General features: G+C 45.2%; 1 protein-coding gene and 1 long non-coding RNA gene across 4 annotated transcripts in view; one reads left to right on the forward strand and one right to left on the reverse strand.

Annotated features, from left to right (window-relative positions):
- LOC136993908 (uncharacterized) overlaps positions 1–2884 on the reverse strand; it is a 67661-nt gene extending 64777 nt beyond the window's left edge. For 2 of the 3 annotated variants that reach the window (XR_010886175.1, XR_010886171.1), the window contains exon 1: positions 1352–1773. This is a non-coding gene — a long non-coding RNA (uncharacterized lncRNA). Of the gene's footprint in view, positions 1–1351; positions 1774–2785 lie in introns of those variants that run through there. The other variant, XR_010886172.1, reaches the window with a different exon arrangement.
- KSR1 (kinase suppressor of ras 1) overlaps positions 2143–20976 on the forward strand; it is a 79309-nt gene continuing 60475 nt past the window's right edge. Inside the window, exon 1 of the mRNA XM_067309418.1 lies at positions 2143–2391. Coding sequence (XP_067165519.1) covers positions 2143–2391 — 249 coding nt within the window. The remainder of the gene's footprint in view (positions 2392–20976) is intronic.

A 20976-nucleotide genomic window follows, 5' to 3' on the forward strand; every position in this document is an offset into this window, starting at 1 on the left:
ACGGTAGGCAGTTAATTAGGCCAACACTCCCCACGTGATACACAAGCCCTTGTTGAGAATGCCAAATGTCTTGTGATGCACAGTCCACTCTTTCCCTAGTTTGCTTTCTTATGCAACAAACCTGGTTTGTCCTCTATTAGCAAATGAAGGTTCCCAGGTGGATGTACAGAGGATGTCTATGAGAATAATATCCCTGTAATAATATTTGCCAGTTCCACAGTCACCTGCATTTGAGGACCTCAGTGTGCCCAAAACCACAGAACTCATCAGATGGCAAACTAAGTAAACCCTAATCCGAGAAAGCCCTTACAACATGTATGAACTTTACAGTATGTGAATAACAACAATGAAATCAAATACCTCACTTGATCCACATGCTTAACGAAACTGCAAAACAGCATATGCCACCCCCTGCTTGATGCAAATGCAACCAAACGAACGTGGATACTAGTATCCATCTAACCAGGAGAAAGCAGCTCAGCGTCAACTAATTTACCCTGCTCCAGTGGAGGCCAGTTACACTGTATACATGCCTCATATCCCATATTCATATCCTCCTCCCTTTTTGCACAAAACTCACTTCTGTATTGCCACACGTGGCTCAGATGTCAATTTAGCCCCAATTAAGCAGTTTCTGTTCTGTCGTCAGCAGCATGCAACTGAACTGTCTTTCTGAATCCCTCGCTGCAGATAAGCAAATCCGGAAACAGTTAGGAAATGTCTTCTTTGTGCATTGACATCTCATACACTGTGTTAATAAACTGCAGTTCAGTGTGACTCTATCAGGATATGAAACCAAATGCATCTGTAATGTAGTTACCTGTATCATTTTTTTTCCCCTCGGTGTTTCCGTTGTTAAAGCTGAAACCACCGAGGCTGCAGGACACTATAATAAAGTTCCCTCCTCGTCATGATGCGAACGAACCCACATGACTACCGCGCCGAAGTGTTTATATTCACTAAAAGATGTTTATAATAATGCCCACTTCACATACTAGACCTGCACTTATTCTCTACTGAGTAAATGCTTATGTCAAATAAAACACGCAATATCGATTTATATGGACGCTTGGGAAAGGCTGTTTTAGACAAACTCTGCACGGGCTCTAAGAAGTGACTCAGATAAGGCTAATTCTTGGCTTGTTTCGGTGTGATTCCACAGGCATCACCGGTATCGGTTAAATTACAACTCTTGTTTTCACGCCGCGCCACAGACTGCGGCCCCCGCGGCTCCGGCTTTGCCGCGGCCGGCTGCCCCGCTCGGCCACGCAGCCGCGACGGCGGGGGAGCGCGCGGCGCCGCTTCGACGCGGCTCTTGGCCTGCCGCCGCGCCCCGGCCGCCCCTGCTCACCTCGGTGCGGCACGCTCCCTCCGCGGCCGGGCCGGGCCCACGCGGCTCCCTTCGGGCCCGGCGGCCTCGCACCTCGCGGGGTCCTCGGGGCGCTTCGCCTCAGCGGCCGGCGCCGCGCCGCAAGCGCCGGCGTGCGTGCGGGGCCGCGGCGGCTCCGAGGGGCCGCCGAAGCGCTGCCTGGGCGCTCAGGAGGGCCGAGGCGGGCAGCCGCGGCGGTGCTGAGGGGAGGCGCCGGCGAGGCTGTGGCGGGCCCCGGGGGGCTGTGGCGGGCTCTGAGGGGCCGAGGGGAGGCGCTGAGGGCGGCGGTGGTGGCGGGCGCTGAGGCGGGGGGAGCCGGCGGGGCCGAGGCGGGCGCTGATGAGGCTGTGGCGGGCTCTGAGAGGGGCCGAGGCGGGCGCTGTGGCGGGTTCTGAGGGGGCGCTGATGAGGCTGTGGCAGGCTCTGAGGGGGGCCGAGGCGGGGGGGCTGAGAGGGCGCTGAGGGGGGCCGAGGCGGGCACTATGGCGGGCTCTGAGGGAGCGCTGAGAGGGGCCGAGGCGGGCGCTGCGGCGGGCGCTGCCAAGGCTGTGGCGGGCTCTGAGGGGGCGCTGAGGCGGCGCGCGGAGCAACCGCCCGCGCCCCCTCGCGGGACAGCGGCGCCCGCGGCGGCTCGCCGCCTGCATGTTAATGCGCGGTGATCGCTTGGGGAGGCGGAGCGGAGCGAACCGCCGCCTGCCGCCCGCCTCCCCCCCCCCCCTCCTCCCCCCGCCGCCGCCGCCGCCTCTCCTCGCCGGCCTCCCTGATGCCGAGGAATGGATAGAGCGGCTGCCCTGCGAGCCGCCGGCATGCTGGAGAGGAAGGAGCGGAGCGGCGGCGAGGCGGCGGCCCGGGCGGGCGCGCCGGGGCCGGCGGCTCGGGGCTTGCCGGCAGTGCGGAGCACGCTGCAGCAGTGCGGGCTGCTCCAGGACCTCATCGACATCTCGCTGTCCAACCTGCGCGGGCTGCGCACCAAGTGCGCCGCGTCCAACGACCTCACCCAGCAGGAGATCCGCACCCTGGAGGTAAGGGGGGGGGGACCGCGGCGCGGAGCCCCGGGCCTCGCCGCGGGGGGGGGGGGGATCGGGGCCTGCCCCTCACCGCCGGCGCCTCCCCCCCCCCCTCCGCCGCGGGCTCGGCCCCCGCAGGGCATCCCCGCCGCGGCGAGGCCCTCGGCCGCTTCCTTCCCCTCGGGATGGAAGGCGGGGGCGCGCCGAGAAGGGGCAGGTGCGGGGAGGGCCCGGGGGCCCGCGGCGCGGCGCTGCCGGCGGAGCCTGCGTGGAGGCAGAGCCGCGTTCGTGCCGCGGTTCGCCCGCCGCCGAGGCGGGTGCGCGCGAGAGGCCGCGCTGAGGGCAGAGGTGGCCGCGGGCTCCCCGGCGGGAGCTGGGCGCCGCACCGCTTCTCCCTGGAGAGACCCACCTCTTGCCGCCGATCCTGCGCGTTGCTTCCGACGGCCCCTGCCCTGTGCTTCCAGGCCCGTCTTTCTATTCCTGGCTCGGTTTCACGGATCTCATTTGATCCTCCTTTTCGCTCCGCGGCTGGCAGCAGCACCACAGCCCGGGCTGGGGAGATGTTCCGCTGCTGAGACAGGTTGTAGGAAACTCCTCATGCGCGGAGCGTGATGCTTGCAAGCAAGGGCTGAATCCGTACAGCCCTGCACGAGCATTGAGAAGGGGAGTTTAGATTTGGGTTGGTTTGGTTCTTTTTGACCTTTAGAAACTGAAATAACGTTTTCTTTTACCTTGTGTGCAGGTGATATTGCCCTAAGTAGGGTAAACAACCCCTCACCCTCATCCTTGATCAGAAGTTTCATGTAAAGGCGAATGGTCCTTTTCTGTAGTCCGATAGTAGGGACTGCAGAGCTAGACCATCAGACCTTTAGGAAAAAGATCGTTACAACAGAATAACTGTAACAAACAGACATGCTGTAAAATCCATCACACAAGAAATGAAATTTGGAAAAAAAGCTGTGAAACAATAGGTGGTAGCTCTTGGCACAGTCTCTCAGAAACCTATCATTTTTCCTTCTCCCTTCCCCTGCATTTTTTTTTAACTTGTAGTACTGTTTTTCCTCCTCCACATCCAAATAGCCTTCAAGAGGTAAGAGAAAACACTGCTATTCTTTTTAAAACAACATTTGTGCAGACTTTTTGCAACCCTAGTGACTGCTTTTTCAATACTCAAACAATAACAATCAGCATCATCTTGGAAAATCATCATTAGTACTTTGCTCGTGACCCATTCTAGAAGGAAACCTTTATTTACAAGGGATAAAGGTGTGCTATGGTCTTCAGATTCTTCTTAAGGCAACAAAAACTGTTTCTAGTGATAGTTGTCTAGCCTGTGCATGCATTCCTCTTAAACATTTAACTGCGTAAACAAATGGGTTTTCTGGGAATTCAACCAAGTACTAAATCTTTGCCAATATGTGAAGCCACATCCATGGGGATGGGCTGGATGGACTCCCTGCCCTTCACTCTGTTCGGTCGCCTGTACCAAAACATGTGTTGTCAAGCATAGCCTGAGTCTTGAGCTTAACAACTATCTGCGCCAGTCTGAAGTGGATTTGTCTACAGCCACAGAGCAGAGAATCAAACTGTAGGAGATGAGGGTCTGTGTTTTCTTCTGTAAGTTGTAATTTCCCATGGTGTGCCAGAGAGACACCCAGAGTGCGGTGGGCTGCGTTGCCATCGCGGATAGCAGGCGGTCTGCTTGTGGCACCGTGCAATGTAGTTATTGTGCCTTGGTTAGTGTGACAGAAACGCATGCATGTGTGGTCACAGACATTTGCATGTCAGATCAAGTCAGTACAGACGGATGCTCCAGTACTGCACAGATCCAGTGCTACTGATGATCTGACTGCAGTGCACAGTTATTGTGCACACCGCAGGTAAGTCCTCACTAGTCAGTAAGTTTAACCAGAGGCCAGGACTTTAAAGTCTAGAGATTTCTAATGTCTGCTACTGTTCTCTGGGTGGCCTTGACGAGTCACTGAATGACTTTGTGGGTCATGATTAGTGACTACTAGCAGTGTGGTTGCTGGACCTACAAGCCCCGTCTGTACTTTGAATTTGAATCTTTACGTGTTTTTTGTTCTTGTGTGGAAATTTTTCATGGAAAAAAGTTATAAAAAACTTAGCTGTATCAGTGTAACTGGTAAACTGTGTAGCAAAGCCACAAGGATACGATAAAAAATGAGATAGATACAAGGAGCAGACTGGAAGCAGGAAGTACTAGTTTGGGAAGGGAGGGGACTTGACTTTGGAAGTTGAAGTAGCAGCTCCTGAGGCCAAATATGAGGCTGCACGTGTGTGTTTTTAAGACAGTCCAATACATCATGTCAAAAATCAGTGTTTATTGATTTCACTTTTTTGTTTTCTGAAGGAACGGAAAAGCAGAGAAGCGTCCATAATACGCTTTCTCCATAGCTCATACATTTCCAAAAGTTTTGTGATGCCTAGTTTTGGTGTCCAAAGTGTGAACTTACAGGTGGAGGGATACCTCCTTGAAGGGAGACTTCTATCTCCGTGAACCACAGGCATCTGACCACCTGTGCATGAGGGTGAGTACTCTCAGATGTACGTGGCTGTCTAAACTTTATAGCAGCACAGATCAGACAGCAGTGTGTGCTGTTTGCTGCTTCTGGTCCCAAGGTTAGCAAAGCCCTGAAGTAAAGTTCTGAAAGCCATTTTCATGTAAAAGGAATCAATACCCTAAAACACCAGTGAAAATTAATCTTAATTTCTGTGTTATTTTATTTTTACCTTAAACATACTAGTTTGGTCATTTTGGCACCTCTTCCTTCTGAGTCTGTTTACAACTCCGCTGTCATGTATACCATATGATTCATAGTGTGTGTGTTTCAAAGTCAAGAATGTAAACCTAAGCAAAGGTATTTCGGTGTCTGCTTATGTTCCTCCCAATTTATTGAAATGCTTTAAGCCTTTCCTCATTCCTCTTAGGCACGTGTATATGCTCTTCTCAAACTAAAGCACATGGTGGGTAAGGATGCCAAACTGGGACTTTGACAGGTAAAAATAAGCATGCGTGTTCATCGTAGCTCTAACGATTGCAGGGAGAACTTTCTGTCATGTGTAGGAAAGCTGTTTCTTAGAAGGGCAGGGAGTTTCCCTGCCGGGCAAAGTAGACTCTGTTAGTTTGGTTATTAACAGAGCAGGCTCTCTGATACCACAAGGTCTTGTATCTTTTAATTTTTATATGTTCTGCTGAGTAAGTTCTTGAGTGTTTTTCTTTTTACCCTGCACTTTAGTATATGACTTGCTTTCACTTCTGTCCTAGCAGATTTACTCACTTCTCAAGTAGACTTCAAGATGAAATGGAAAATAATGGTAATCTTAAACCATGCCTAAGAGAGGAAAAAGGTCTTGCCATGTGGTGAGCACCAACATCCCTACACGCATCCTTGGAAAGAAGCAACTCTTGACAGTTTTTAACTCTGTCCCTATGCTAATCCCTTGCATGACTTTTAAATTGTTTTTGCACAGTTATAAACATATTATTCTAAGCCATACTTCTTTGCGAAAGTGGTATCTTTCTGGATCTGTGTCTCTGGCTGGGAAACTGATAAGAGGACAAGACTTGACAATCTGTATCAAGGCACATGAAACCTCTAATGTTATAGCTCAAGCCAATCTGTTGGAGATAAGGAAGAGAATATAGTCCTGTGTGTTGGTTGTAAGGTTCTTTTGGTTTCCCAGTCTCTTCTGCTGGAGACAGCATAGCTAGTTTTATAAACTGCACGAATTGCCGGACTAAGCAGGGCACTTTGTCCACATTTAACTTAACTGCAACAAAGATGAAGCAGGACCAGGCTGAACTGAGCCCTAAAGTGTATTTAGATTGCCAAAGTATTTTCTTTCTACCTTGTTTTTCACATCGTAAGAGCTAACTATGCTTCTGGCAAGGAAGCAGCTTCCAAACTAGTTACGGTGGGAGCGTCAGGGTGGGGCTGTAGTACACATTGCTGAGATCTGCCTGCTCTTTAAGAAAAACTGTCCTCATTGCGGTTTGGCTAGAATACGTCTGTGACTAGAGACACTCTTGGCCTAGTGTGCAAAGATCACTTTGACCTCTTCCTCAGGACTACCTTCTGTTCAGCACCTCCGGAAAGCGTGACACCAGATCGTAAAGCCTGACTCCAGCTGTGCTGTGTCACAAATAAGTCTACAACTCTGTCAAACTGGCTGTGGATTAAATATGTTTGAACTTGCGTTGACAGATCCTAATGCATTTGGCAATTTGTCTAGAAAAGGCTTATCTCTTAACAAGCAATCTCTAAGCAGAAACAAATGCTTTGAAAATGAGGGGGAGCATGAGAGGAGAGGAAGAGGAATTGCCATAGTCCGAACTTGCACGCTGGAAGTTGGGCATGTGGTGCACACAAAGGGAAGACAATTGTTTGTAAGTTGTAAGCAGTAAGAGTAATGAATTTTTCAGGCCAAACTGCAACCTGTAGCCACATGTTTATGAACCTTGCTCAGCTGAAGACTTCCTTTTCCAGCAGGTCTTATGTAAGAGACTTTCTTCTCTTACTTCATCTCACTTTTTGCATATATGCAACATACGTGTTTTTCCTCCAAGGTGTCTTTTTTTTTTTTTTTTTTTTTGGTAAGACTTGTTCTTTTTTCCCAAGTTTGTGCACTTATTTGTACAAGATACACTTCCAAAGAGATCTGCTTGACTTGGAAGGAGGCAGAACTATATATTACCACCAATTTTGTAGACTACTTCTCTCCTTGTCATAATGTGTCTCTGTTTGTGATCAAAATTCGCATATCATAACGGAATTTATGATACCTGATTTTATATAAATTACCACTGATTTTATATAAATGTTTGCACAAGAAGTTAGCAGCAATATTTTAACTTACCTGGAGTTTCCAGGACAAGCTCTGATGAGTAGGTTATCATCAAGATGAACATATGAAAAGGGCCTCTCTTCACTTTTCTGTCAAAGTTTGTACATGCTTCTTTTCTTGGGATGTATTCTGTGATGTACTAATTAGGAAGTGAGAAAGGAAGTATCAGAGTAAGGCTTTATGCTGCCTTTGTCCCCCTAAGACTGCTTGTGTGGCCACTGAATTATGTTAAAACAGAATTATTCTTGTTCGTCTTCATGCAGAATCAGCTTGGAGACCCTTTACAGCAGCTGAGCTCCGATAAGGAAGTTCTGCAAAGCCTGGAGTTGAGATTTCTGTATGTGCATGTCCACACGCATTAACAGAAACCCACAGTCTGTCGTGCCAGACAAGCCTCAGTCTCCACATGTGAATTCTGATGTGTGTTGCATGATCAGAATTGATCTAATCAGTCAAGTAGCCTGACTTGAACTTCAGCTGTATCTAGCTAAACCCCTGGCTAAGCCAGGCTTGCACAGATACCACCTGAGCAGAACTTGGTCTGCTACTCAAGTTCAAACACTAGCCAGTAACTGCATTTTACACAAGGAAAACCCCTGTTAGTGTTACAGCTGCATACTAATGACAAATTTACAGATATGAGTCAGCTATGGTAGTACACAAATTTATCACCCGTTGTAGCGCATAAATAGGAACACCTAACGAAAAGAAGTCACGTGACACACCAAATTATTTAGGGAATAGTTATGCATAAAAAGTTACTTCCAACATAGACAATGTAATCTTTCAGATGCTTGAAACAAAACCTTCACTTTTCCTTTCAGGCTAAGATTTCCCATCCTTCTTTTCAGCCAATAGGATTATTTTCTTTTACTAAAAGAAAAATTGTAATGGAAACACACTTGGCTACCTCTTACTGTTCTGGGGGTTAGGGGGTGTGTTGGTTAGATTAGTGCTGTAGTGAAAGTCACAGAATGATGTATAGGTGACACCACGCAGAGATACTGACTCAGCTGTCCCTTAGAGAGTTCCCTCCCTGCTTTTTGCTCACTCCTATGGAGTAATCCCACACAAGCTACTGCTACCGACAGCACCATGGCTCAGCTGCCATGGCTAGCAAACTGGGGAACAGAGGCTCTTTGAGTCTGGAAACACACCTGTCCCAGGAAGAATGAGTAGCCCATTGACTGTCCCTGCCAGGACAGAACTTCTGGGCAGTCATGAATAGAAGTATCCTGGGCGCTCTTCCTTCTTGGTGTGAGCCTGAACATAGTCAGAGACTAGCTCTGAAAGATTAAGAAACAGTTTGGCATCCTGACTTGACTCTGACCACATCTGTGCTGCACTTGACACAGCTTGGGTGAGGGCAGGAGGTAAGTTATAGTCCATTATGCCTGAATGTAGGACAGGATCAGTCTAAGTTAAACTAGAGCAACTCCCTAGTGCTGATGGGTGGGAAAACAACTGAGAGCCACCAAAGTACACAGGTGGTCAGATGTGTCTCTTGCCTTGAAGCAGAGCTGTACAGAGCTCCTCTACCACCGACAGATCCCAGGGGCTTTCCCAGCTCAGCTGTCTTCCCACTTTACTCCTTCCAAAGAACATGAAGTAATTGTTGGTGCAGCCATAGTGTTCACTTGGACCTGTGCTAGCTGATGTTTGCTAGGTCCATGTTTGAGCCCACTATCTACACTGTAAACCTGCTTTTTTGCTTAGGTTAAGACAAGTTTAGACTGAACCCTGGGGTATTCTTGAGATGGAAACTCAAACCTTAGCGCAGGCCCAAATCTCTCTGGGCATGCATGCATCATAGCCCAGTCTGCCAATGGATGTCTGTCTTTCATCTTTCTCTAAGCTCTGCACGTACGTCATAAGTCTGAGCTACGGGGGCTGTATATGGATGGAAGACACAAAGGTCGTTGGGCGTATGCACAGGAGCTCAAGACAGTTCAACTAGCAACACGAACCTACACCGTGATGCTTTTAGTTTCCGTCAAAGTCAAGGGGTTATGCAAGTACACAACAGCTGAGGAGCTGGCTAGTGTTTTTGCTGCCAAGAAGTGAGTGGTTAAAAAAAAGGGGAGGGGAGGGAATAAGAAGAGATACTACATGTAAATAGCTTGCAGCTGGCTGCAAAAGTATACAAGTTTAGCCTAGGAGTGGGATTGCTATGTTCAGCATATTGGGAAAAGCGCATGATGGCAGAAAAGATTTAGTTTTACTGCAGGAAAGACTGAGTTGAACAGAACTCAAAGCCAGAATATTTACTTGCTTCGACATTGTTTGAGCCTTGCTGGGTGTTATTCAGGGTATTGTTTAGCAGTATCTAAAAATCACTCCTGCTTCCTGCAAATTAAAGTGATGGCGGGTAAAAGCAGCTAGCTTTTCAATAGGAATCTCCCCTCCTAAACATGAGCTGTGAATTTTGTAGCCTGACTAGCAAACTCTTTTGGTTGGTCAAAATCGATTCAGGGAAGGGGTGTGCAGCAGATGGTGCATGCAGAATGTGTGGTTATGTGGCTGTGACTCAAGTACACTTTCCATGCTTTAATGAACGAGAGGAAAAAACGGCTTCCTGTTTTTAGCAGCGATTTTCCTAAAAGGAGAAAGTAGGGAGTTTAATGTGTCTCTTCTTCAGGTTATGCGGGAGGAGATTGTTGCGGGGGACAGTGTTGAGGGCTGGGGGCTGAACCCTGTTTCAGGCCCATGGCTTTTTCTAGCCAGTTGCAGAACTGTCTAAGAACAAAACTGGTAACTCTTGCTTATTGGTTTAATTTTTTTGTGTATATGTCATCTTCTGCCCCCTCACCTTAGATAAAGAAGGATACTCTGGCCCATCACAGTGCAAAACAAGCCACTGATCAGGATGTCCTAGTTTTAAATTCCAGCAGGGAGGACCTGACTTGATGCTCTGCATTTTAGAAGACTGATTCTGCATTGTCCACGACTTATCACTGGGGCTACCATGTGTTCGCATGTGTTTACAGGAAAATGTTAGCTTGCCCTAAGTTAGGGAAGTGACTATCCAGAAAACAGTCAAACAATAATTCTTCTTAAGTCAGTGTAAACAGAGTTACAAATATCCTCTGCAGAACCCCCTGGATATTTGCTGGTATAACTTAGAGAACAGTTGCAATGAAGCAGCTTCACACCCATTCTTTATATGCTTTCAGGGCTGTGAAGGCAGGATTGGGCCCAATGCCTCCATCTTGCTCTTTGAAATTTGCTTTTAAATATGGCTTTAAAGTTAAATATAGCTATCTTTTCTCTTGGGAAAATATCCTAAAATGAAAACAAGAACAGAGGTCAGGTCCCCATCATTCCTTCTCTGCCTAGAGATGGAGTCTGATTTGTACTCTGTTTGCATCTCTGGGGAAGCAGAGAAGAATCACAGGACACTTAATCAGTGGAATAAGGAATCATGCTTTGACCAGGGGCTGTAGAGGGCGTTTCATCTGATGATCATAAGTTATTCCAAACGTAATAGCTCTAATAGCAGAAACCGTGAGATCCACTTCAGAGCAATAATTAACATGGTAGCTGAGGAATCTTGCTAGGATGCAGGAGTTGCAGGCTCCGGTCCGTCTGATCGGACACTGCCAAAACAGGTAATTGACCACAGCCCTCAGAAAGCAGCCGAGAGCCGGAGAGTCCGGGCAGTTTGCTATCCCTTGGGTTTAGGTCCCTGAAACTCTTAAGAAGCCCTTTGTAAATAAGTTTAAAAGGGCAGGCAATCACTTTCCTGGCCAGTTCTGTCTCTATTTGCTTCTAAAAGATGGGTTTGTTGATTTATCAGAGAACTTTCACTTCTGTTTGAAGCAGTCTAAATTTAGTAAGGAAGTCTTGAGCTTCTTATTGCTGCTGTGTGTGTGGGCTCTTATTGAGATTTGCAGATTCCAGTGTGAGGTTTTATTTTTAGTTATTAATGATGTTGAATATACTAGAAAGAAGACGTAATTAATATTTTTCCAGACTGAGAGCTTTAACCAAGAGTGACCACTAAAAGATATTAGATATGCAAACATATATGTCACTACAGTTGGTGGAAGATGTGTGTCCATGTCCTTATGCTGCCTTATAGTCCTCAAGAAGAATCTCTACACACCTGTTTCCCTAGCCATTCTTAAAGCATAGAGGATTTTTTGTAACTCTTCATCTTCCAGAGCGGTGTTTTCTTCTTTTTACTTGTTAGTAAGTTAGAGGAGTAAATCCTGATTTAGTGGACAGTCGCATAGCTCCACTGAAATAAACAGAAGTAGTAAGTTTTTGTTGCTTAAAGCTTCAAGGAAAAGAGAAACTGTTTTAGACTAGATTTTCCATGGAACACTCCTGACTTTCAGATGTCTCCCTTTTAAAAACTGTTCTTCATCTGCCAAGCAAAACATTTCAGTTTACAGGCCTTTTTGTCTTTCTGACCAAAACTGAAACTTTCCACAGAGTAAAACGCTTCTTAGGAAGACTTCTAACTTAACTTTCCCACAATTTCTATACAGACAGTTCTGAGTGCTTTCAGATCAGTACCAACAGTAATATTAGGTTGTCTTAGTGCAGCTGTGGATCTGACCCAGTATTTTTTTTCTCCTCATTGCAGTGATTTCTGAAAGCCATAGTCGTATCTTTTTTTAATCCTTGTTTTAAGGAAACAACTGACTAAAATGCACAGAATGAAATGATCCAGTTGGGGCAGCAGGGATTTCCATAGACTTTCAACCTGCTCCTTTTGGAAAAGGATTTCTTTACCTCTCCTTGCTCTCAAACACGAGTGTGTCTGTTAGCTCTTTGGAAGAGGGAGGAGGTAATGTTGTTGAAGTCAGTCAGGGTGAGCAGGAACACCAAAGACACCAAAAACATTTAGCATTTACTCACACACCTAATCTGGGAGAAACCCCAGAGTAGATGTCAAAGGGCTTGTCTTGTATTGAGCCAGCGTATTATGTGTGTTAAAACTGGTTTGGTCTTGCTTTGTGGGTGAAACTTAATATTCACAGAACCACTGGCTGACTGCTACAGGCCTGGTTTAACCACTGTTGTATCGGTGGCATTTTGTGTGGGTATAATGAGACAGAGTTTCTGTGGGACACCTCTCAGTGCATCTGAAATTCCTGGGCCATCTGCAGTCAAGGTTAGTGACTTGAGTGAAATCTGTCTAAGGTTTGGAGGGAGAAAGGAGAGCTGCTGTAAGCCCGGGTTTTTAGTTACTGCACTTAAACACTGGCTGGGCTTATGCTGATGCCAAATTTGTAGAAAATACAATTCTTTTGGGGATGATTTTTTTTATAATGGCATTGAATACATCTCTGTAACAGTAATTACCTGTTTGCATCTAACTAAATGGCCTTATTAGTTATTATTTGCCGATCTATAACTGGAGACATAGCTAACTTAGCAAGATCTAACTCCTCCTACTAGGGTGACACTAATACTCAGTTTTTGATTCTTATGGACCCAAAATCTACAACAACATCCTGCTGCCAAGGCATGCTTCAGTTCTGCTGATGTGCTCTTCCCTTATTTTTTTTCTACTATGTTATTCAAATTGCCTCAGTTGCCAAGAATAACTAGTTTGTGGTCTGAAGCTAAGAGCTTTGAAGTTAATGGACTCCTCACAAGGTAAGACTTCAAATTAAAGGTAGCAGGATCTGTCCATTAATTTGAGAGAGAAATGAGTACTTTGGCAGCAGGAACCCTGTGGTGATGCAGCACTGGTCTCAGCAGAAGTCCCCTGTAGTATTAGAACGCTCCTTACAGCTCCTCTCTGTAGCGCAAGTCAAACTGCCTTTGCCATGTCCCTTAGCGAAGGGTCAGATTCTGTCCTTAGCATTTCACTAACATCTTCTTGGTGATCTTATGAACACTTATGCCGAGAAGGGTGAGCTGAGAGAGACCTGACATCTGGCTTTGAAGGACCCAGTTTTCCATGGCAGCACTAGGAAGAGAATGCAGAGCTGGTAACTACAAGATGCATTGCTTTCTTAGAGCCATGTACAGAAATTGCTTTGATCATTGCTGTGACCATCGACTTTGTGGTGAAGTGTAACAACTCAAAGCTGTTTGGAACAGGGAGTGAGGAGAGAAAGCAGCGACCAGTGCCAGTGGCTCTGTTGTCTCTGTGGTGACGTGCCAGTCCTGGAGGAACTGTGCAGTAAGAGCTCTGTAACATGCTGACCACTCGCTAGCTGATGCTTCTGCCCAGAGAGTTCAGGATTAACACAATGCTGATGTACAGGTCTTTGGGGAAAGGAGGGATGTAAAATGCCTGTTACCTGCCTAGCTTCAGAGGCCAGTTTTTCTTAACCCTGATTTCACTGATTTCAGCATCTGCTTAAGGCAGCTGAAGTTCTGACCTGAGCTCTTTCTTGCAGGGTGGGCGTAAAGGCAGACCCCTTTTCAGACAGACTGGAAGCGTCCGAGATGTGGCAGAGTGAAGCCTATGACGGAGTCCTCCTAAATGCCTGGAGCACATGTCAGGGCATCATTCTCAGTGTTAGAGACTGTACTGCTCTGCATCAGAAGAGCTTTGAGCAGACCACTGGGGAGCTCACAGATGCACCTATGCTTGTTTCCATGCCTCTTCATTAAGCTAACTTAGCCAGGACTAGCTAAATCCTTCTGCTAGAGTTAACCTGCATCTTCTTTCCTCTTCCATTAGTGCAAAATGCTTCTAGTTCTTCATCTTTCCCAGGTTGGGTTCCAACTTTACCTTCAGCCTAATGAATTCTGCTTGTTTCTGTAGTGGGTGCATCGCACCCCTTGACTGCCTCTACCCTGCGGCATCTTTCCAGCTGCTTAGCTTTCTGCCTTATCGCAAGGCTTTGTCCTCTGGCTTCAACATTGCAGACAACCTCTCTGAGGCCCCACAGAGATGCCCTGAGTCAGCAATTTCCCGCAACTGTGGCTTGATCTTCCCTGCAACTATAAAATCAAGGTGTGGGGGAGGGGAAAACAGATGAGGAAACACATGATCTGATCCCTGTCTGTCCCCTTCACTTCTCAAGAATCCTGTATATAAATAGGCTGGCTCAGCCTTTTTTTGTCTTCCTGCTTTCCTGACGAGAACAGCCTGGTGCGAGGTCTCTTCCCTACAGCAAATGGTCCTTTCATATTGCAAAGATTGAAGCCTCCATGTTCAAACTGTATCCTGCAGGAGTGGTTAGCAGCACAGTCTTTCCTGACAAAGCATCTATGGGTGGGAACAGTATCAGCAAGCACTGCAAGTCTCTGCATTGCTAGAATTCTTTAGAATTCTTCTAAATGCTGAGCTTGATCTTCAGCCACTTACTGCAAGTAACTGTGGCTCTAAGATTTGTCTGGCCTCAAATTTTGCAGCAGAGGATGTGGGGAAAACTGGAGAACCACCCCAATGGATGAGGAGTTTTGAAATATATCAGTGAGAACAGCTCATTTCTTTGGGAAAAAAGATTTGAGAGTTCTTCTAAGAAGCCCTGGTACCCCCCCCCCTTTTTTTTTTGGCAGTACTGACAAATTAAAATAGTCCAAAGTACCTTCTGTTCACAGTATACTGTAATGTGGTTTCCATGCTGCTGTGCAGATAGTTGCCAAGTTTTCTAAGGACAGGCCTTTTTAAAATGTGTGTCCTTCTTGTCCTTAACAGGCATTTGGTAGGACTGGAAACTCTCCCTACTGGGAAAGGTGCTTTTCGAGTTACCCTGTGCAGTAGTAGTTGTGAGAACCACCACCGAGAGGGTTGAGTTTTGCAGTGGTTTATTTTCAAAGTGTGAAATAGTCTAGGAACTCCTTCCTTAAGGAAGGACTACATGCACCTGAACCCCTTGTAACTGCACATAGCCTGGATAACATGGCAAAACTTTGCTCTGATCTCATGTAGCTGCGCCAGAATCATGTTTAATTACTTTGAAAGCCTGGCTATAAGCAATAGATTCCCTTGTCACTGCTGTGATAGACAAGCTCAGAGACTAAGCCGAATCTTCATTTCTGCAACTGCTGGAAAAGTTACTGTTTTTGTTCTTCTGAGGTTGCAAAACAATGGGGAGAACTGAGCTCAGTATGACCTTTTACAGCTTAAAATCTGAGGCCAAGTGGGAGGTGGGTGGGAAGAGACAGGTCAGCGTCCCATCTCAGGATGGTTGGTTCAGTTCTTGTGACAGTTCCAGGCCACTTGGGGAAGTGCTGGGATACAGCAAGGTTATTTGTAAATGAAGAGCAATGGCGCTTCATACTGTCAGAGCGCCCTTCCTTCGGCCATGGCGCTGGTGACATACTTTTACTCAAAGAGATAGAAAAGCCTCAAAGTCAGTAAGTTGTTGGGGGTTTGTTTGTTTTTTTACAAGAGGGTTCAAGTCCTTTTCAGGTATAGATGCACTAGAAATAGGACTCACTTGCTTTGGTTAGGAGTCTGAGCCTGAAGTAGGAAGCGCTTCCTGTTTGGTCTCTGATAATTTGGGGATCACAGTGCCCCTGCTGTTCCTTGCAGTTACACGCACGGTAGCTAACTCCAAGTGAATGACTTTGGAAAAAATCTCTTCCCTTACTGACTGTTGTCCACTTGAAGGGCTGTCTGCCAAATCTGTCTAGGAATGGTGTGGTTGGGGACCTGCCAAACTTTGATTTTAATATCATTTAATGTTACTTTCATTTTCCACTTTTGTTTTGTCTTTGGCTGCTGGAGGCATGGGGAAGGTTATTAGCAATACATCCTGAGAAGAAACCTGTTTCCAGGTGCTGGAAAATTGGGCTGTAAATATGCATTTGTGTCTCAGGGCTGGCATGAACTCTGCATCAGGAAGGGATGATTTGTTTCACCTTCTAACATGGGCTATTATGGGAAAGTGTTATGATTCTGGGTGTCTGCACTGCTTTTAAGTATCCAGTATTATATTGGAGCAGTTTCTGTGCTCTCACCAATCCCGACATTTAACTTTGTTCTGCTACAAAAAAACAAACAAACAAAAAAACCCCCCACACCCAACCCACTCAGGTGAGAATGAGAAAAAAAAATGTACTCCTTTAAGAGAAAAGCCTTGATGGTGCCCTGGACTCCCCTTCAGCTGATGGAAAAGAAGTGCGTCATTTGTTTTTGTCTACCTTACAGGAGACAGACACTAGCATTAAAGCAGTTTGCATATGGTTCATGCCATTCTTAGGTACTTTATTTTACCGAGTACAAAGTCTGTCAGTATTTTCTTCAATAAGTTCTTAGTTTCCTAGCAAAACCCTGAACTGGGTGATATGCATTTACAGTTTGGGGCTATTCTAGATTTATACCCAAGCCCCTTATCTTATGTCTATGTACAGGTCTGTTTTTAGGTGCAAAGTAAGTACAACCCTTTCCTTCCTCAGAGGCTGAAAGGCATGGAGAATGCCTGCTGTGAGCCGTGTTCCTTTATCTTGAAGCACATGTGATTTGCATCAAGCTTGTCAGTATGTTCCTATAATGTATTTCCTAATTGTTCTTTAATCCATAAAAGATGTCTTTCATAGTACAGGAGATACACAGCTTTAAAATTAATGATCTTGCAAAGCCAAAGTTTTCTAGTATTGGCCACCAAGTACTATACTCATTAATAGCCTGATTGCTACCAGCAGCCTCTATATGGCCTTTATATTAAAAACCAAAAAACCTGCCAGTTCTATTTCACTCATGCAGTTCCTGACTTTACCTGCTGTCTGTTGCTGATCACTAAAAGATGCAGTAAACACTTTCCAGCCTGGTTGCCTGAGAGATTAGGTACTTATTCTGCAGATACCTAAAGGTGGCTTATGCCACTCCTGAGGACAGCCAGTACTCTGCCTGTCACTTCCGATGCCCAAAGGCAGAATGGAGGAATTACTTCTAGAACAGCCAGCACTGGACAGCTAGAGACTGTCACAATGCAACACAGATGAAGGTACCTTTTTCTATATTAATCTCTAATGTTTTGATGAGCTACCACTTGCCATCTGCCCTTTACACACTCATCATATCATTATCTGTTCTTTCAAAGGCCAATTTAATTAGATGTTCTTTCAGTAGGTTTTAATCAAGTGTTATGGGGTTGCTCATAAATTATTTACAGCCATATCACTTGATGGAACACTTGGTCCTCTAAAGCCATCACATAAGTCAAGTGAAATCTGTAACAAACAATACAGCTGTCTTTATCTTAGGACCCCACTTGTGTTCATTGGGTTCGTCCAGTTGACAGATGCATGTCAGGTTATGTGAGCCCATTTTCATTTACAGTAATAGAAACTGAATATGACTGTACTGAAAACAATGCAGCTGAGGCAGTGTAAGACTGGGGTAAAAGCTGAATTGAGCTGTAGTCTCTGCTGGCTCAGTTTTTATAACTGCCTTTCAGGGTTGAAAACCCTGAATAGTGTGGCCCAGACCCTCACTTAAAGCTCCAGCTCTTTCAGCAGAAGTGCTGTTTGCATGGTCTTCAGACTTAGTTTGATGTAATGCAAGTGCTTTTTGCAGGGGAAAGGTAGTAAAAGGCAACACTGAAGAGACAAAGGATAATAAATTGAGAAAGTGGATATTTTTAAACTACAGAAGGATTCTTTCTATGCCTTATTGACGGAAGCCAGTGTCAGGAATTTTTAAAGGTGACTACTCTAACTCTTTTGGAAATGATGTCCGATCCAAGCCTTGTACAGGCAAATGAGATGCATGATCAGGTGGACTTGTAAACTTATAGCTCAAAAAATAAGCATTGCTCTTTATTAACTATATGAGTAGTAGTGTTACACACATTGCTCTGACTCGTCCTATCAAGTTTCCTAGCTCATTTGAATGACCTCTGGATGGCCCATAATATAAGCAGATTAACCTGTACCACGCTGAAGCCTGCTGTAGTAGTGCACTATTGTGTCATTTTCCATAGTGATTGGGGCTGATTCGGAGTGCAAACAAATTTCTTTCCACTTCAGTAGGCTTTGATGTAAGGTCAACACAAATGTTATTAGTATATTCATATGAATGTTTAAGTTTCTGATCCAATTCTGGACAGGGAGAGTGATTAGTGTTACGTTTACCATATGTAACATTTGTCCAAATCCACAACCGTTCCTTCTACTAGCTGAAGGGACTGTTCCTACCTGGTGGCTATCAAAGCAAGGCAGCTGTTTGGCAAAGGTTTCCTGGGTTTTGACCCAATTCACTATTTTTCCCCTGCAGTAAAAATGGTATCTGCACAGTATTTTTGTTGTAAGATTCCAAATATGCACATTAGAAGTTGCACGCTAGTATGGTTCTCTTGGAATAAAAGCCTAGCCACTCTCCCTTCCAGCACTGCAGGTGCAACCTATAAAGTGATGAATTCCTGTAGCTAATGTATTTGTTTAATATTCAAGCTACCTCCATCTAATGCTTTCAATATTCTACAGCTTTCAGCATGTCAGAGACTTGTTATTGGTGGCCCAGTGATTTTTCAGCTCATTGTTATGCAGGAAGCACCATATTGTCCTACATGGAGTGTTAGGAAAAAAAATTCCCTTATTCTGCTTCAAGAGAAGTTTTTACATTGTTTTTGTGTGTTCAGTCAGCATCTAAGGCATCTTCCTTTATTCTAGTTTTAGAAAGCCTTCTGGAAGCCTTCTGGTTATGTTGATCTAATACACCTTCTCCCACAAAGCGTAATGCAGCCAAATCAGTTTCCAATGGTTTAGGGTCAATTTTCCTTAAAGAAAATCTGACAGCCTTGCAGTCCCATTTTATTAGGTGTCATCCTTGCAAAGTAGAGTGAGCACAGCATATATAAAATAACCATGGCATAAGCATGATGAAGATAGAGAGATGCAACATAAGCAAATACTTATTACAACTATATAGAGTCAAGGTCCCTGAGGAGATGAATGTTGTTTGCTAGCATAAGGGCTAAAAGCCCCTTGGCTAGGTCTAAGTGGCACAGACCCATAACCTTGCTGCAGAGAAATGCCATAAGTTAGGCTGAAAGCTAGTGGAAAGTAAGGCAGGGATCCTTTCTGTTGCACTCAACACAAGTGAATTAGGACCCAACAGGTATTGTCATTAACATTGTTAGCAAGGCTTGGATTTAACCCTGAAAAACAAGGCTGATCTTGACCCTCAAGATGATAAAGAGGGCAGCATACAGACCAGCAGATTGATTAAATTACTCCCTGGGGAGTCTAGCAGAGTAAGACTCTAGCAGTAAGACTCTGCTAGAGTAAGACCCAAGTTGGTAGCTTACGGTAAGATCTCCAAATGCCTTTCCTCCAAAAGTAGTCAACTATCTTGGATTTAAAGGCCCTCTTTTAATCTTTGGTTGGACACTCAAACCTACTAACAGGGAACACTAGCCTCCAACTTGCAAAAGTTGGAAGACCAAAAGGCCAAAACCACTGTTTGAGAATATACAATCACTATTACAGAACCATCACCTATAGGAATCTTATTCCAGGCAGGTGACCTGCTTGTTCAGTATTTACAATGAGAACAAGCTTGGGTGGCTTTTCTTTTTCTGGCACTTGGTGCACAGCCTGTAGATGCAATTCAGCTCCCAATCATTATTGGAAAATGGGTAAGAACTTCTGAAGATGAGTTAATCTTTCTTGCTTCTGTCAGATTCCTTCCAGTGTGGGAATTACAGGAATAGTTTTGCAGATTCTTGGTAGTGTCTTGCTTCACTTGATGGATTTCTAGTGCTGAGGTGGAGGGAATACAGCTCACTTTATTTTGAATCAGATCCCAAAGCTTCAAGAGCAGCAATCAGCCTTCATTTTGAAGCACAAAACTCAACTGAGTGCATGGAGAAAGGAGATATCTGATACACTATGAAGGCCATATCTAACATCAGTTCAGTGTCTTTACCCTGACTTTACTCCTCCCATAAGCATGGTGGAAGAACAAATCCTGGGTTGACTTACATCCTGTGCATCTGATCTATGACAGTTGATGCAGAAGTTATCCAGACTTGCAGTTGTGCAACCAAGTGCAAGATTTGATGTAGTTATCTTGCACAGTATTTAAAACTGGATTTAAAGGGGAACATACTGATTGTCAGTCCTATTTACAGCTATTCTGCCATTGCTGGTTTCCAACCTGTAAAAGCTTTTAATCATCTACACTAAGTTGCAACTTACTAATGCCCCATGCCCGCTGAGAAGGGCAGAGAACAGCTCCCTTAACTTACTCTGCACAGTGACCCAATTACTGGGTTGTTTATGGAATTTTATGGACAGTTAAATAAAAGGTTAAGCAAGGAAAAAGAAGGAGGAAGAACATCTCAAAACAGTTCTGTAGTAATGATTTTTAGGCCTATTTAGCTAGACAGTAAGGATTTAGGCAATACTTTGTTACTGAACACATTGTTTTTTACCTCCACTAAAATTAAATAAATACCTGCAGATGAAGAAGTTTTTTGCTTGCCAAGGACTGGGTTCAGTGCTGTCTATGTAGACATCTGTTCCAATCAACTGGATACCTCTATCAGAAGTACATGCGGTAGCCGTAAACACAGTTTCTGACACTGAGTGTTTTCCTCTAGCAACAGTTTAGTACTTGTGCCATCATTATAATTGCAGTTCTGTCCCTTTTTAAGGGCCTGAACCTTTTCTTAAGGCTTACAATCAAGTATTAGTATAGTTAGGAGTCAAGAATTATGTGCAGCAAAGTGACTTTACCATTACTCAAGCCATGCATCCTTTCAGTGGGTAAGTGCAGATGTTTGACTTTTAGGACTTTAGGAAATGGTGTTCAGGGAGGTCCTGGAGATTCCCTGAGACCAACAGATCGTTTAACAGGTCATTGTA

Source organism: Apteryx mantelli, chromosome 22 (assembly GCF_036417845.1).
Source record: "Apteryx mantelli isolate bAptMan1 chromosome 22, bAptMan1.hap1, whole genome shotgun sequence".
Taxonomy (NCBI): Eukaryota; Metazoa; Chordata; class Aves; order Apterygiformes; family Apterygidae; genus Apteryx; species Apteryx mantelli.